General features: G+C 47.1%; 1 protein-coding gene across 1 annotated transcript in view; it reads right to left on the bottom strand.

The window, feature by feature from the left end:
- Positions 1 to 9556, bottom strand: part of ESPN (espin) — a 105295-nt gene extending 95739 nt beyond the window's left edge. The window contains exons 1-2 of the mRNA XM_060276128.1: positions 9257 to 9556; positions 3675 to 3868 (exon numbers count right to left, since the gene is read on the bottom strand). Of these exons, the coding sequence (XP_060132111.1) occupies positions 3675 to 3868; positions 9257 to 9556 (494 nt within the window). The remainder of the gene's footprint in view (positions 1 to 3674; positions 3869 to 9256) is intronic.
- Positions 9557 to 16662: the final 7106 nt, after the last annotated feature.

Below are 16662 nucleotides of genomic sequence, written 5' to 3'. Positions count from 1 at the left end.
CACCGCTCCAGTGAGAATGGGGGACACTGACGGGGGGGGGAGAGGTGGTTTAAACAACAGCAGAAGTCTGAGTAAAGCAGGGATGGAAGGAACTGAAAAGGGGATGGTGATTTTAGCAGGGGTTAAGTAAAGGACATAAATATAGTTGGGGTGATAAAGCATCCCTGATCCCACTTTGAGAGCCATTGTTATCACGATTGTCGCCGTCATATTGTCGTGGAAGAGCTGCAAGATGTTCACAAATTTATCCGGGCAGCTGATTTTCAGAAGGACAGTATGATTTAGTGTCAAAGGCCTTAGTTGGGTCAATAAACGCCATATACAGGAGTTGGTTGTGCTCCCTGCATTTTTCTTGAAGCTGTCAAGCAGTGAATATCATATCCACCTCCCCCCTAGAACAGACATCTCCAAACTCCAGATATTTTGGGACTACAACTCCCATCATCCCTAGCTAGCAGGACCAGTGGTCAGGGATGCTGGGTGTTGTAGTCCCAAAACATCTGGAGGGCCGAGTTTGGGAGTGCCTGCCCTAGAAGGTTGAAAACCATTTTGGGATTCAGGAAGGGTATTCTCGGATATAGTTAGGAGACAGTTTGCTAAGATCCTTTCAAGAATTTTGTCAGCTGCAGCGAAGAGAGAGATGCCTCGATAGTTTCTGCAATCCGTTCTATCACCTTTTTTTTTAAAGGGACTGATAATTGTGGCATCCCTAAAGTCTGCTGGGATCTCCTCTCCCCCCCAATGAGCTTGTGAAGTTGTTGCAAAGGTTCAATTCTGCCCACATTGAAGACTTCGGCAGGTATCCCATTAGGTCCACTGGCTTTGTTGTTGTTCATTTGGTTAATGGCTGTGCACATCACTGTGCATGAACACACCCAACAAACCTTGACGGTGATAGACCATTGGAGGGTTTTTAAATTTGTGATTCCTGCATTTGCCGGGGGTTGGACTACATGACCCTTGGGACCCCCCCCCCAAGTTCACAACTGAAAGATTCTGTGTTTCTGCTTGGAAATACACAGAAGAGTCACACCATCCACATGGCTCCCCATTCTTTCCTCTGCATTTACTGCACATGGAAGGGTTCCCCATCCTCCACCCCAGTTCTTCACATTTGGCTAACCATCCTTCCCTTTGCAGGCGGCTTAATCCATTTACATAACCTCCGGCAGAGACAAAGGCTGCTGTGTTATCGCCCCTTTGCAAAAGCACCATGTGCAAATCCTCGGCTGCACCACGGCTGCACAAGGGAGCAATATTTCCATCAAGATCTAAACCTGGCTTTGTTGGTACCCTGTCAAAAGAGCAAGCACATTTTACTTCCTGCCATGATAAAGCTGTCATCGGAGGAGAAAGGCAAGCAGGGCTTAACAAACAGGAACAAATCTTCACAGCAGTCAAGACGGACAAGCAGCCTCCTCCCCGGCTGTTTGCTGAAACCGGGTTTCGCTGTTATCGTAGGACAAGGCGTGGGGTGGGGGTGGGGGTCAGATCTCACTGAAACACCGGCAAGCCAATAAGTGTAGTTACAGGCTGTTACCTACATTTACCACAAAAAGGGCCATTTCACGGGGCCTAAAAGGAGGATGAATTTCTTTAGACCTGCAGCTCAGGGGTGGGGAACTGCCAGCCCACAAGTAAAATCTGACCTGGCACAGGTCCCAATTTGGCCCATGAGGCTATTTTCTTCAAACCGTGCCCATCTGCTCCACACAAGATGCCGTATACATACAGGGCAGGCAGAGACAATGTTAGAAACTCAAATAAATAAGCTAGGCACCAGCTAGCTCCTTAAAACCAAGGTTACAGTCGCCAAAACGGAATGTCTAGTTGTCATTTTTGGGAAAGACAGCTCTAAAGTCTTACTGTATTTTCCAAAGAAGGACTGACTGTGATAGATTATCAGTTAGACATCTGGCTAGTTCAGATGACAGCCTTGAGCTTGGTTAAGAGCTCTGAGAACTTAGAGAAGAAAAGTCACTTTATTCAGGGGTAGTCTGCATATATATATTGGCCTATTCCTGCAGGGTGTGGCATGATTGTGTGAAAACAGTCTGTATCCAGTGATCCCCAGGCATGCGACTCCAGATTGTGGAGATGTCAGGCGCCATCGTGGCTCCCAGGCATCTTCACTTGGTCGCAAGTGGCTGATAGCCAGGTGCAAAATGCGCCTACAGCCTGGCTAATTTTGAACACTGGGCAGAGATGTAGCTGGCTTGGTTGTGCAACTGAATTTCCTGTGGGGAACTAGATTGCACAACTGATCCTTGCAGAAAGCATGCCGGAAGTCACCACTTGTCAGCTGACGGGTGGTGATTTCCATCTTGTTGGATTGGCTGTGCAAGAGGGAGCTCAGTCACGCAGCCAATCCCTGCAACAGATTTCAGCTGATGGGAAGTAACTTCAAGCATGCCGATCTGCAGCACTCCAAAGCAAAGCCCTGCAAGGTGCTTTGAAGTCCCCTGGTGTCATTGTAATGTCTGGTGATTTGCAGGCTTCGCCCACCTATCAAATTTAGCCCATGAGGGTTAAGGGAGATAAGGACCTGGACCCACAGCCAAATTCACCTTAGAGACATATTTTTGCAAAGCAATATTGCTGCATGCAACACATTTCTGTATGCTACCTCCACCAATTAATGCATCTTTATGCATACTTCAACCTAGATGTGGGTCAGTAACAGCACCAGGAGCCTGTCTTGTGGACCAGCCTGAAAAGAAATGGCTCGATGAGCCACTCGGAGGAAGTAGACTTGATGCTCAGACCTGCTCCCAAGGCTGGGAACTTGAACTTGCCCTTCTGCTATGCCATCATTCTGCCAGGGTCCCTCCCTGCCTTGTGAAGCTCTACCCAGAGGCAGCAGGCTTGCTCCAAACCTGGGTCCTTAAAAAACTCCAAATAGCTCCCCGTGGCCTTGCTTGCTTTGGGGACCAAACCAGATAAAGAAATAGAAAACTAGGTCTGCAGGTTAATAGGATAGGATGTTTCTTTCTGCATTCTCCTTATTTTATTTGCAAGAAGTTGTTTTTTTACAATGAGATTTCATCTCCCCTGCCCGCCCGCCTGCCCCACCCAAAACAACCACACAACCACACTCATTACACACCCCTGCAGTTCAAAATGGTGCAGCCCATTCTATCACCAAGATCTGCAGCAAATGGAGGCCAGCCTAAACCAATGAGGAATGTGGGGGAGGGTTGTCATTTCTGTGAGAACCAGCTGCCCCTAGCCAGACAAAACTGTTTCATTGCTGAAGACCTCATGCAGAGAATACAGACCAGCCTCTCAAACACAAAGAGGCAGCAGCACAATTTCGGCCGCTGAGACAGTTTGGGTCATTTTGTGCAGCCTGCAGTTTTTCATACTGCAGACTTGGGGTGGGTCTTGCCATTTCAAATTCTGGCCACAACAAGGGTCGCTAGCTCTCTCTAGCATGCACACTCCTAGTGACGTCTCCTTCTGTAGTTCAGAACCCAAAACCATGTCGCTTTCCAAATTAAAACATGCAGTTTGGACATCACAACCAAAGGAGAATTCATCACACAGCAGATTGTCAGCCTTAAACTGCTAGTGGGAGCGAGCCAAAGAATGCCGCAGTCCCACCAATGGGCCAAAAGAAACCTAAGCAACTCACTAGTCCCTATTGAGGAACAAACTTGCTCTTGATCTCTTACCTGGGGCAATGCCCAATGAGGAGTCGCAAGGAAGGGAAGTCTCCTTTGGCTGCTGCATAGTGAACAGGTAAAGCACCCGTGTCTGTGGCTGCCAGCGGGTCGCTGCTCCCGAAGCGCAAAAGCCAGTCGATCACTTCGTGGTGCCCAAAGCGGGCAGCCAGATGCAAGACGGTGGCACCAGAGTTGTCTGTGTCCTGCAAGTCGGGGAAACACAACCAAGAGGGTCAAGCATCACCTCCATTGAATGCACAGGATTTTCAAGCTTTGGTTCACTGTGTGAGTGTTGGAAACCTGGGACACATTACCCAGGACGGCAAGGATTTAAAGCAGGAGCGGAAAGACCCAAAGGGACCCAAAAGATTATCTGATCCAATCCCCTGCAATGAAGGAAGCACAACTGAACATCTTGCAAATGACAGGGCCGGCCCCTGACATTTTTGCTGCCTGAGGCAGAGGAAAGATGCCTCTTCCCCTCACCAATACCATGCACAGAAACTAAGTGGATGACAATCCTGGTCATGGAACACTGCAGACCTTCCAAGTGTCCCTATTTTCCAGGGACACTCCTGAATTTCCAGAAGCTGCCCTGGTTTCTGATTTGATTCTGGAATGTCCCGCTTTCCCTTAGGACATCCCTATTTTCATCAGAGAAGTGTGGCAGGGTATGGAGTTAGGTCAGCAGTTTGAATCTGCGCAAAAGGGTGAGCGTCTGTCGCTTTGTCCCAGCTCCTGCCAACCTAGCAGTTCTAAAGCACACTAGCGCAAGTAGATAAATAGGTACCACTACAGCGGGAAGGTAAATGGCATTTCCGTGCCCTTTGGTTTCCATCATGGTGTCCAGTTGTGCTAGAAGCGGTTTAGTCATGCTGGCCACATGACCCAAAAAGCTGTCTGTGGACAAATGCCGGCTCCCTCAGCCTCAAAGCAGAGATGAGTACCACACCCCATAGTCAAATTCGACTGGATTAACAAAGGGGTCCTGATGGAGTTATGTCACATACACATCCCGAACCAAGAATATAAGTAACTATACACCCTTCTAAAGACATCTGAAGGTATCCAGTACAGTATTACATATTTATTTATACCCTGCCTTTTTCCCTGATGGGACTCAAGGCGGCTGTGCTAGATGTTGTATGGTTTTACAGGTGTGCTGTGGACCACCCAAATGAAGCTTGTAGACCACAGTTTGGGCACCCCTGGATCAACCAGTGGAGGAATCCCTAAAAGGGGGGGATTTCAACCCCATAGGAATACATGAGCAACAAGGCCAATCCTTTCTGGGTTATCACAGTTCCCTGCCTGGACTAGAACACCTTACACTTCAGTTCCATTCAAAAATTGCACCAAACCATGGAAACAAAAGACAAACTGTGGTACTGTAAATAGGATGCTTTCGCATTAACAACCACAGTCTGTGGTCACCTGGCAAATTGGCATCAGAAACTAGGGTCTGATGTGGCTTTTCAAACCACGGTTTGTGACAACTACCGTTTGGCATATGTCTGAATTGACAATCCACAGAGGCACTTTTCTGTTGGAGGGTGGGGTGGGAGAGATGGAAAACAAAACCAGCTCCAAAGCCTGGTTTGCCCATTGTACATTTGGAAGCCCAAACCAACTTTCTGGGTTCTAAATTACATTCTGTGCAAACCATGGTTAGGTGTGTTGCCTGAACTGAGCAAACCATGGCAGAGGCTCCCTCCAAAGAATGGCTCTGTATCCTTCCTGCTTTAACTCTGGTCTACTCTTCTCTAACCAATGCACATGCATAACCTTTCAGTCCAAAAATCACATAATTTCAAAATGATCAGGAGTAGGCTTGTGAGATCCACTTTGGTGGTTTTTTTTTTTTTACTAGAAACCAGTTCCACCAACCACATGCAAAAGACATTCACTGAAGAGTTCTGAGCCCAGCCATTTGTTTGGAGCACCAGAAATGAACAGAGCTCACAATTCTCCCATGCAAAAATCCACGCCAAGCTTCCTTCATATCTAGGAAAGGCCATATCTGGGAAAGAGCATCTGCCTTGCATATAGAAGGACTCGCCTCCCCAGCATCTCAAAGTAGGGCTGGGGGAGAGCCTTGCCTGAAACCCTGGAGAGCTGCTGCCCATCAGCGAGAAGGACCAATCTGTCAAAGTTCACATAAAACAGCTTTCTATGTTGGGGTGGAGCTATTGTTTTGTGCCCAAGCGTATGCAGAAGGTCCCAGTTTTGGCTCCCAGCATTCACGGAGGAGGAGGAGGAGGAGGAGGAGGAGGAGGAGGAGGAGGAGTTTGGATTTGATATCCCGCTTTATCACTACCCGAAGGAGTCTCAAAGCGGCTAACAATCTCCTTTCCCCTCCTCCCCCACAACAGACACCCTGTGAGGTGGGTGGGGCTGAGAGACTTCAGAGAAGTGTGACTAGCCCAAGGTCACCCAGCAGCTGCATGTGGAGGAGCGGAGACACGAACCCGGTTCCCCAGATTACAAGTCTACCGCTCTTAACCACTACACCACACTTTCCACAAGTGGAAAGACCTTCCACTTGGAATCCTGAGGAGCCTTCACTTTTGTTTCTGGCCCTCCCCAGCCCTGGCATGAGAAAAGATTGCCCACCCTTTGCTTTAATGGGTGAAGATGCCTTCATGAATTGAACCCAGAACCTCCTGCATCCGAAGCAGGTGTTCTAGGCTTCAGCTGTTCTCCTGATGCCCCAGCCTACTCACGCCGACGTTGGAATAACTTATCAACCTTCATTGGAAAGATGTACAAGACAAAAAACCACAGTCCTCCTTGGTGAAAACCATTTCCATTTCTTGCAAACTTTAGACATTTCTAACCTGCTTCTATATTTTAACTTGGGCATGTTTTTAAGGTAGGGTTGCAAACAGGGCCGGATTTAGGGTTGATGAGGCCCTAAGCTACTGAAGGTAATGGGACCCGTTATATGTCCAGCTGTCCTTTGTCAACAACAAATTGTCACTGTTTTTTGTGTTGAATATATGCTACATGGTAATTAAGGGACCTAATAGGTATCTAAAGCCATTTGCACATAACAAAAAATGTGATATTTTAGGGAGCAGGCTAGCAGGGGGGCCCATTACTTACATCATAGGAGCCTACACAACACAAAACACTGTTGCTGTATGTAGGTTTTATTTTATTTGCTTTTTTATCTTATATTTTGGAAATGTACATCCAGTGGGTTTTATTCTTTATTTGGGGGGGGGCAAGAGAGTGGGGCCCTAAGCTATTCTTCTTCTTTGGCGATCACTCGTAGCCAAGTAAGATTGTTTTCCATAAACACAGTTTTAACAATGGGTCCATAAGTGACTGTGGAGGCCAATTCTGGATCCACACGTCCTTCCACAGTGGGGACATTGGTTTCCAGGCAGGAGCTTGTTTAGCTTATACGTAAATCCAGCACTGGTCACAAATCTTTCTTGATTTTACAGTTTTGTAAATGCTCTGAGGAGGACTTGTAAAACAAGTGGTGTGTAAATTTTTACGGAAGAAATAAATAACAAATGCACTTAGCATTTTAACGCAAATCAAGCAGTGCAATCGAAACATGCCAATTGCCTACCATACAGTAAAGGTCATTTTACAGCATGGCTGGATTTTAGCATGTACTGTACTTGGAGATGTAAGGAGCAGTCTTAAGAGTCTTTCCTAGTACTACATGGAGATGCCTTCAGGGGTTAAGGGTGGGACCTTCTGCATGCACAGCATCTATAGCTCCATCCCTGAGCTATAGATGCTCCAGCTGAACAATAAAAATTGCCTTATACCAAACCAGAATATTGACCCACGTAGCTCAGTGCTGTGTATGACCTGGTGCCTGCCAGACACTTTGAACTACAATTACCATAAGCCCAAGCCAGCGGTACCTGGGCTGGGGCTGATAGGGGTTGCAGTGCAAAACATCTAGAAGGCACCAGACTGCAAAGGCTACTGCTGTACACTGACTGACAGCAGCTCCCAGGGTTTCAGGCAGGGCTCTATCCCAGCCCTACCTGGAGATGCAGAAGAATTGGACCTGGGACCTTCTACATGCAAAGCGAGTGCTCCACTGCTGAGAAGCTGCCCCTTCCCCAGGTCTTGCAGAAATACTCTGGCAGGGAGCCAGACTGCATTTCCCTGTCAATCAAGCATTCAGAGGTCAACACAGGTTTCCTTCAGTATCTAGGGTGACTTCTACTAGTCTACTTTTAAAGAAATTCTTCCATGTGGGCGGGGAGAGTCTCCCCCCACAGTGCTTCTAACCATATGCAACAGGGCATTGTGAATGTCTTGCCTAAACAACATCCCCACACACCAAGTGGCTGAATTTTGCGTCCTCGTCTCCTCCCAAAGAGGGGGGAGGGAACCTAAACATTTTGCTCTGGCTAACAAGAGCTTAGCCCTGCAAAGTATTTAAGACTCTCTTACTTAGAAACTCTGCTGGCCCTGAACACCTGCCTTCACATAAAGGGAGCTTCCCAGTCAAGCACAGAATAAGCAGAAGACAGGGATGCAGACTTCACACATGCTCAGAGGAACTCCTGCCCTCCTTTACAAGCACCACTCCTGTAATCAACACTTGCTTTTGCTGTAACTACTGTATTTGGTTATGGAGCAGCCAAGAAGCTGTTCCCTGTTCTTTCCTTTTCGGTACTGACTTCTGAATTACGTATTTGTTGTTCCTGTTCTAAATACGAAGGCATGATCAACTTTGGGGGAGGAAAGGACACCTGTGTGCTATCTTTGCAAATGAATCTGCACAGAGGAAGCGCTGGGGCTTAAAAGTAGGCTGCAAAAATTCTGCCTCCAACCAGCAGGTCCCTCTTCTTCCTAGACTGGGCAGTGCTTAGTGGGTGATGGGGGAACAGAGCTCTCCTGGACCAGGCCAATGGCCCATCTAGTCCTGCATTCTCTTCTCACAGTGGCCAACGGGATGCCTGTAGGAAACCTGCAAGCAGGAATCAAGCACAATAGTCCTCTCCCCTCTTGTGGCTTCCAGCAAGTGATATTTCGAAACATTACTGCCTTTGACCACAGAGGCAAAGTACAGCCATCATCTCGCTTGGTAGCCACCGACAGCCCTCTCCTCCACGAATTTGCCTCATCCTCTTTTAAAGGCAGTCAAGATTGATGGCCATCACCAACCTTTTGTGGATGAAAGTTCCATAGGAAATCTAAGAGGACAAAAATGGAATTCAGAGGCAACACACACATACACATAACCCTCCAATTTTGGCCAAATTGTTCACCCACCAACTTTCTAAAAACCCTAGCTATGGGTATCAACAAGAAAAAAATAGATTGCTGCGCGCCCCCGCAAGAAAATAATCCTGTACTGTACTGGGTTGAGGGAAACGAACTCTGCGCGCAATCAGAGGCATTCCCATCTTGACCCTTTCTGTTCCCAGCTCTGCTGGCCTTTCCTAAATACATTAAGTAAATATGAATTCCAAACAGGTGTCCTTTAAAAGATAACGCCCCTGAAGGTCTACGTCAACGAAGCCGCTTGGAACACTGTCCCCCTCGGTGCGCCCAAGGCGCAAAACCCTTCAAGGCGCGCAAGGGCGTCCCCTCGCTCCACCGGTGCTCACCTGGACTCGGCAGCCTCCCTGGGTGAGCAGCCACTGGAGGCAGGCCAGGTTGCCGGTGGCGGCGGCATCGTGGCCCGGCGTGGCCCCATTGCGAGCCCGCCCGTTGCCGGCCAGCGCCACTTCCTCCACCAGGTAGCGCAGGCAGTTCAGCTTCCCGGCTCGAGCGGCGTGGTGAGCAGGAGAGGCGCCCAGCGCGTCGCGGAGCTGCGCGGGCGGCAGCAGCTGCCCGTCGGCCTGCAGCGCCTTGAGTGTGTCTACATCCCCCTGGCGGGCGGCCTGCAGCGCCCGCTCCAGGGCCATAGCCTGCGCCTCCGACGGCAGCCTGGCTGGCCGGCTGGCCCTTAACACCTGGAGGGAGCCATACGGGGGCCGCCCGCCTCGCCCCGACGGCCTCCCGAGAGTCTCCGGCGTCTCTCGGCGGTCCGCTCCGTCGGGTGCCTTGCAAAGGAAAGGTGGGCGGCCCGCGAGGTGCTGTGAGGGTTCTCCTCTACTTTTCCGTCCCCTCTAACTTCGCCTGAGCATCCGGACGCGAGGAGCCATCGCGCCCCGTCGAGGTTTGCTAGAAGTCTCGCCCGCGGTCCTTTCCTCGGCTGCGGAGCTCTGCGCGACAGAAGGGCCGGCCTCCCGCCCCGGCTGCCGGCTCCAGCTCCTCCCTCCCTCCCTCCCTCCAGCACCAGCAAGAGCCTCCGGGGCGCCCTCCTGCCCCGCCCCAAGCGGGCCGGCTCCTCCCCTTCGCCGGCAGCGCTGAGCCTGGAGGCGGGAAAGGGTTAAACGCGAGATTTAAAAGGGAGCGGGGTCGCCTTTCTCTCTTGCTGCTGATCCCCGCACAGGCGCTGCAAAGCTATAATAGCCCCGCGGGCTTTGGACTCTGAGAATGATCTCTGAGCATGTGCAGTGTGGTTTTCATAACACCTCCCCTATCCGGAATGATGGAGCTCTTCACCATCTACTTTGAAAAAAAACATCACGGTCGTCGATTAATCAGGGGGGCTGATCTGAAGCATTCAGATCAGTGTTTCCCAAACTTGGGTCTCCAGCTGTTTTGGGACTATAACTCCCATCATCCCTGACCATTGGTCCTGCTAGCCAGGGATGGTGGCAGTTGTAGTCCCAAAACAACTGAAGATTCAAGTTTGGGAAACCCTGATCATCTATGGACAAGTTAAAAAGCATAGGTCCCAGTACCAATTCTTGGGGGACACCCAATTTTTTACTTCTCTCCATTTGGAGAACTGTCCATTTATTCCTGCTTTGCTTCCTGCAGCTTAACCGATTCCTGATCTACAATACAACCTCTCTTCTTTTTCTTTGACTGCTAAAGCTTACTCAGGAGTCTTTGGGGAGGCACCTTGCGGAAAGCATTCAGAAAGTCCAAGGCTTTGGCCACTTGAGCACACTCTAGACTGGCTTTTTGTTGTTACGTTGTCTTCATCCTGCTTGGTTTCAGAATCGGTCCTAACATTAGGCAAAATGAAGCAGCTGCCTCAGGTGGCAGATGTTGAAGGGCAGCAGCACCAGCTCCACTCCTCCCATCACCTGGTCCTTCTTGCTGAGCCTTCTCAGCCAGATTGCACAATCCCTTACGGGGAGTGGTCAGGAAGAAGGGAAATCAACCACAACAGAAACCCTACACTACACATTGTGCTTTAGGTTCCCAAACCTCTCCACCTCATTCAGAGCAGTCGAAAATTATTGAGGGTGTTGATGGTATTTTCTGCCTGTTGTGTGAATTGTAATGCACCATGCTGGATGTTGTGCCATTTCCCCATTCGATGCAATAAAAATTTTTTTTTATTTTTTTTAAATATTTTATTTATTCAAATTGTACATCACTTTAAAAACACTTCAACAATAAATCAATAGAAATAAAATACACCTATAACTATGTGTTACAAATGTCTTATCTATATATTCAAACCCTTCCCTCCCTCCTCCCCAACCCCACCCTGGACCCTCCCTCCCTTCCCCAACGACTTCTCAGCCGTAATTGAGTTTTTTCCTATATTGTTTCCTACATAATCTCTACATACCGTTTTTCTAAATTACCAACATTTACCATTATATATACCATAACTTCTATTATTTTCATTCATTGCATATAATAGAACTATAATTTGTCCGGATCTTTAAATTAATTGTAGAGCTGTTAAATATCTGAAATGAGAATTGGTTTTTCAATTTTACCTTTTATATAATTTAAAAAGAGTTTCCAATTGTTATTTGATTCTTCTGGTTTAATCCCTTTAATTTGTTCATACTTTGATGCCATCTTATAATAATTATATAACTTTTGTTGCCATTCCTCTAATTCTGGGACAGTTGCTGACTTCCAGTTTTTCGCGATTAATATTCTTGCAGCAGCTGTGGCGTAGCTTATACAACATCTGTCTTGTACCCTGATGTCATCTGGTATCATTCCCAACAAAAACAATTCCGGCGATTTCTTGAATGAATATTTCAGAATTTTCTTTAGTTCTCTATATATCATTTCCCAAAACACCTTGGTTTTATTACACGACCACCACATATGTATATGGGTACCTATTTCTATATTACATTTCCAGCATATATTACTAGTGCCCGGATATATTTTAGCCAATCTGGCAGGTGTTAAATGCCATCTGTTTTGCATTTTTAATAAATTTTCTTTTAAATCGTAATTTGGTGTATAATTTGCATCAATCTTCCATAACTTTTCCCACTTTTGCATTGTAATTGGATTTCCTAGATCTTGACTCCATTTAATCATGGAGTCTTTAGTTAATTCTTCTTCTGTATTCCATTTTAATATTATTTGATAAAGATTTTTCATATATTTATCCTTTCTTAACAATAATATTTCTTCCAATTTAGATACTTCTTTTTCAAAACCGATTTTTTTATCTATCTGCAATCTTTGGTTAATTTGGAAATGTTGTAACCAGGTACTTAAATGGGATTTTATTTCGTTATATTCTTTTAATTTTAAGATTCCCTCTTTTTCTTCTAATAATAATTTATATGTCGGCCAATTATTTCCCATATTCGTCCTACGTACTGCTACAATTTCAAGAGGTGAAATCCACCAAGGTGTCTTGGGTTCAAAAAATTTTCTATACTTTAACCATATTGAATATAGAGATCTTCTAATTATGTTTAACATAAAAACATTCTTTCTTTCTATTTTTTCCCTCATTAGGTAATGATGCCATCCGAAACCAAGCCCTTGACCTTCTAGGTCCAACAAATCACTATCTTTAAGTTCCATCCATTTTTTACACCATGTTAAAGCAGCTGCATCATGATACATTTGCAAATCAGGCAACCCATATCCTCCTCTTTCTCTATGGTCAATCAGGATCTTATACTTTACCCTCGGCTTCTTGCCATCCCATATAAATTTAGTAATATCTCTTTTCCAATCTTTAAAAATTTTGTTCGTCCCCAATATTGGCAAATTTTGAAATAAATATACCATCTTGGAAACTACATTCATTTTTACTAGGGAAATTCTGCCCATTAATGACAGATTTAATCTCTTCCATAACTCCAAATTTTTCTTAATTTTTTTCCAGATTTCGACATAGTTCTCTTGTATCAGATCATTGAGCTCCTCAGATGGGTCGCAATCAAGGAATAAAATTAAGGCTGTCAAACAATAAAATACAATATGAGGCATAAGAAAGCAATGGAAACACAATTCAATTAGGAATATTTAATGCAATGGTTGTGCAGTCTTCCACCTGCAGCCACAAATTCATGGATGCACCACGGACCACCTGAATGAAGCTCATTTGAGGGTGCCAACCTTAGAGCAAATATTCAGCTTTGACCCTATGAGAAGAGGAGGCAGGTGGCACACAGTGTCAATTATGGGTTGTGCCCAACATTAGAGGATGCCCATAAAAATGGCTATCTTGAGTCTGCTCTGAGTAGGACTTCGCTGGATGAACAGAAAGAAAATGTTCCTGCCCATGCTCAGGGGTGCTGTGCACTTTGTCTGTGGGGGCAGGCCCCGTCTGCCATTCGAAGGGGCTTTTTCATTTCTGTTCTTCAACCTCTCGCTAAAGTTCGCCTCGCAACTCGCCACATTTATTTATTTATTTATAATTAAGCTTGCCTAAAACGTATCGCAAGAGGCTACAAAACACAGAAAGTTAAAATCAACAAAAGTATCCATCAAAACATTGTTTTAAACGTCAGCAAATACTGGTTGCCTAAAAAAGGGATAAAATTCTTGTTGCAAAGGCTTTCAAAAGACACCTAAAAGAAGGGAGCGGCAGTTCTGCCAAAACCTCTACCTGCAAGGAGCTCCACAGGGCATGTGCAACCAATCAGTATTTGCTGATGTTTTAAACACTGTTTTTTATGGATTATTTTGTTGATTTTATCTTTCTGTGTTTCTTGTAAGGACAGCCTGTTTCCTTATGCACCGCCTTGATCATTGAGCTCCTCAGATGGGTCGCAATCAAGGAATCAGATGGTCCTCCTTAAGAAACACCTGCGAGAAACATCTTATTTTGTACTAAACGCCACTATCAGAAGATGCTCTTGGGTCCCTCCCTCCCTCAGACGTACGTCCAAGTAGTCCCAGTGGCATCTCCAGCAGGCATCTCCTTGGCCGGACTCATGCTGAGGGTCTTAAGAAGCATCCCTTCGTAGTACGATGTGACGGCTGCGGCCATGGCTGCCAGGCCACCTGCTACAGCCATCCACAGGGAATAGCCATACTCAAAGCTGGGGAATCCAGGGATGCTCAGGGACACCTAGAAGGCAAATGGGAAAGAGCTGGTTGGTCAAGGATTTGGCATGGAGGGGGATCCCAGGTATTGCCATTGTCGGATGCTGTGGGGCGTATTGTGTGGGAATGCTGTGGATAGTAAAGGTAAAGGGACCCCTGACCATTAGGTCCAGTCGTGACCGACTCTGGGGTTGCGGCGCTCATCTCTCTTTATTGGCCGAGGGAGCTGGCGTACAGCTTCCAGGTCATGTGGAAAGCCGCTTCTGACGAACCAGAGCAGCGCATGGAAACACCATTTACCTACCCGCAGGAGCGGTACCTATTTATCTACTTGCACTTTGATGTGCTTTCAAACTGCTAGGTTGGCAGGAGCTGGGACCGGGCAACGGGAGCTCACCCCGTTGCGGGGATTCGAACTGCCAACCTTCTGATCGGCAAGCCCTAGGCTCAGTGGTTTAACCCACAGTGCCACCCGCGTCCCTCATTGTGGATAGTAGGGGAGGATATATTGATTAAATATTATCCTTCCTCACTCATGCTAGTGAGTCAGTAGCAGAATACATTCCCCAGTATATAGCAGGAAGCTAGTTGGTAGATTCGTCTGAATCTCTTCACGTAAACAGTCCAATCTGGCTTTGTCCAGATCGCATTTGTTACTGGTAAATCCCCTTTGTTCCCTCTTAAAAAGAGTAAAGACACAACAGTCTTCTTTTAAAAGTAATGATAAGAAGTTTACTCACATTCAGTTCACAGTAGGTTCCCTGAAGGCAAGCTTTAGCTTGTAATTACAGAAGAGAGGTTTATCCCATATGGGGATTGAGCCCATTGGCTGAGAGCCAGCACACAGCAAAAGCAGCAAAAGAAAATGGTCAAGAGAGAAAGATGGCTGCGTGACCAGCCCTTTTATGGGGTCTCACAGGCTCACTCCCATCTACCTGGACACACGCAGGGGGAGGATGCTCCAGACAGGTGTGACAGGAAGTCCTCCTGGCTGGGGTAACATCCCCCTTTGTGTCCACTTTTGGCAAACAGGAAGTGTTGTACAGGACTGCTTATGTTACATCCCACACATTGTCAATTGGGACTGCCGTGTTGGAAACTGCAACTAGGCAGATTTTATTGACGGCGCTGATTACGAGAGCCGGTGTGATGTAGTGGTTAGAGTGTTGGGCTAGGACCCAGGAGAGACCAGGGTTCGAATCCCCACTCAGACACGATGATGACCACTTGGTGACCTTAGGGGACTAACCTACCTCACAGTGAGGGAGAAAGAAGGAGGCTGAAGAAGAGGCCTATGGCATGTGTGGAGGAGGAGGAATATTCAGTTGCAGTGGGGGGGGGGGTTGGAGAAAGAAGAGGCAATGAGCAGCAAGTGCAGGAGGCAGTGAGTGGTGCTCTCCTAGCAAACCTGGATGTATCTGTCCAAGCTGCTGCCTGAGGCAACTGCTTTAGCATGTCTCATGGGTGGGCCAGCCCTGGACAGGAGCCTTGCAAATGCTCTTCAGCACTATTTGAAAGCAAGATGTGACCAAAGCCCATGGGAATCTCACTGAAACGTTCTTGTCCTTTTGGTAATTTTGAAATGCAATTTATTTTCTCATTAAGGGATGGGACACTGTTTAAAAAAGAGGGAGGGCATTTTGGCACAATGGTGCCCTAGGCTAGCCCTCTGCCTTCAGGCATTTCCCCATTGTCCGTGTTGGAGTAAGAGTCAGTTGCCAGCGCTATTTCTCTGTGTGATGTACAATACAACCACCACAAGGAGGGTAGGTAAAAAAGGACACAGAGCCATAGCAGACAGGGGAAATACCTCATACTGGTGCTGGAAGTAGACATACAGGCAATATCGGATCACGCCAATGCAGGACAAAAAGCCTAAAAGGAAAGGGAGAGAGGTGTGAGCTCTTATGATGATGATGGTGATGATGATGATGATGATGATGATAATAATAATAATAATAATAATAATAATAATAATAATTTATTATTTATACCCCGCCCATCTGGCCGGGTTCCCCCAGCCACTCTGGGCGGCTTCCAACAAAATCCATCAAACATTAAAAGCTTTCCTAAACAGGGCTCCCTTGAGATGCCTTCTAAAGGTCTGGTAATTGTTATTCTCTTTGACCTCTGGTGGGAGGGCATTCCACAGGGTGGGTGCCACTACCGAGAAGGCCCTCTGCCTGGTTCCCTGTAACTTGGCTTCTCGTAGCGAGGGAACTGCCAGAAGGCCCTCGGCGCTGGACCTCAGTGTCCGGGCAGAACGATGGGGGAGGAGACGCTCCTTCAGGTATACTGGACCGAGGCCATTTAGGGCTTTAAAGGTCAGCACCAACACTTTTAATTGTGCTCGGAAATGTACTGGGAGCCAATGTAGGTCTTTCAGGACCGGTGTTATGTGGTCTCGGCGGCCAGTCACCAGTCTAGCTGCCGCATTCTGAATTAATTGCAGTTTCCGGGTCACCTTCAAAGGTAGCCCCACATAGAGTGCATTGCAGTAGTCCAAGCGGGAGATAACCAGAGCATGCACTACTCTGGTGAGACAGTCCGCGGTCAGGTAGGGTCTGATAAACAGCTGCCCTGGACACAGAATTGACCTGCGCCTCCATGGACAGCTGTGAGTCCAAAATGACTCCCAGGCTGCGCACCTGGTCCTTCAGGGGCACAGTTACCCCATTCAGGACCA

The sequence above is a fragment of the Zootoca vivipara genome, chromosome 6, assembly GCF_963506605.1.
Source record: "Zootoca vivipara chromosome 6, rZooViv1.1, whole genome shotgun sequence".
Classification (NCBI taxonomy): Eukaryota; Metazoa; Chordata; class Lepidosauria; order Squamata; family Lacertidae; genus Zootoca; species Zootoca vivipara.
This window is presented reverse-complemented; position numbering and strand designations above follow the sequence as displayed.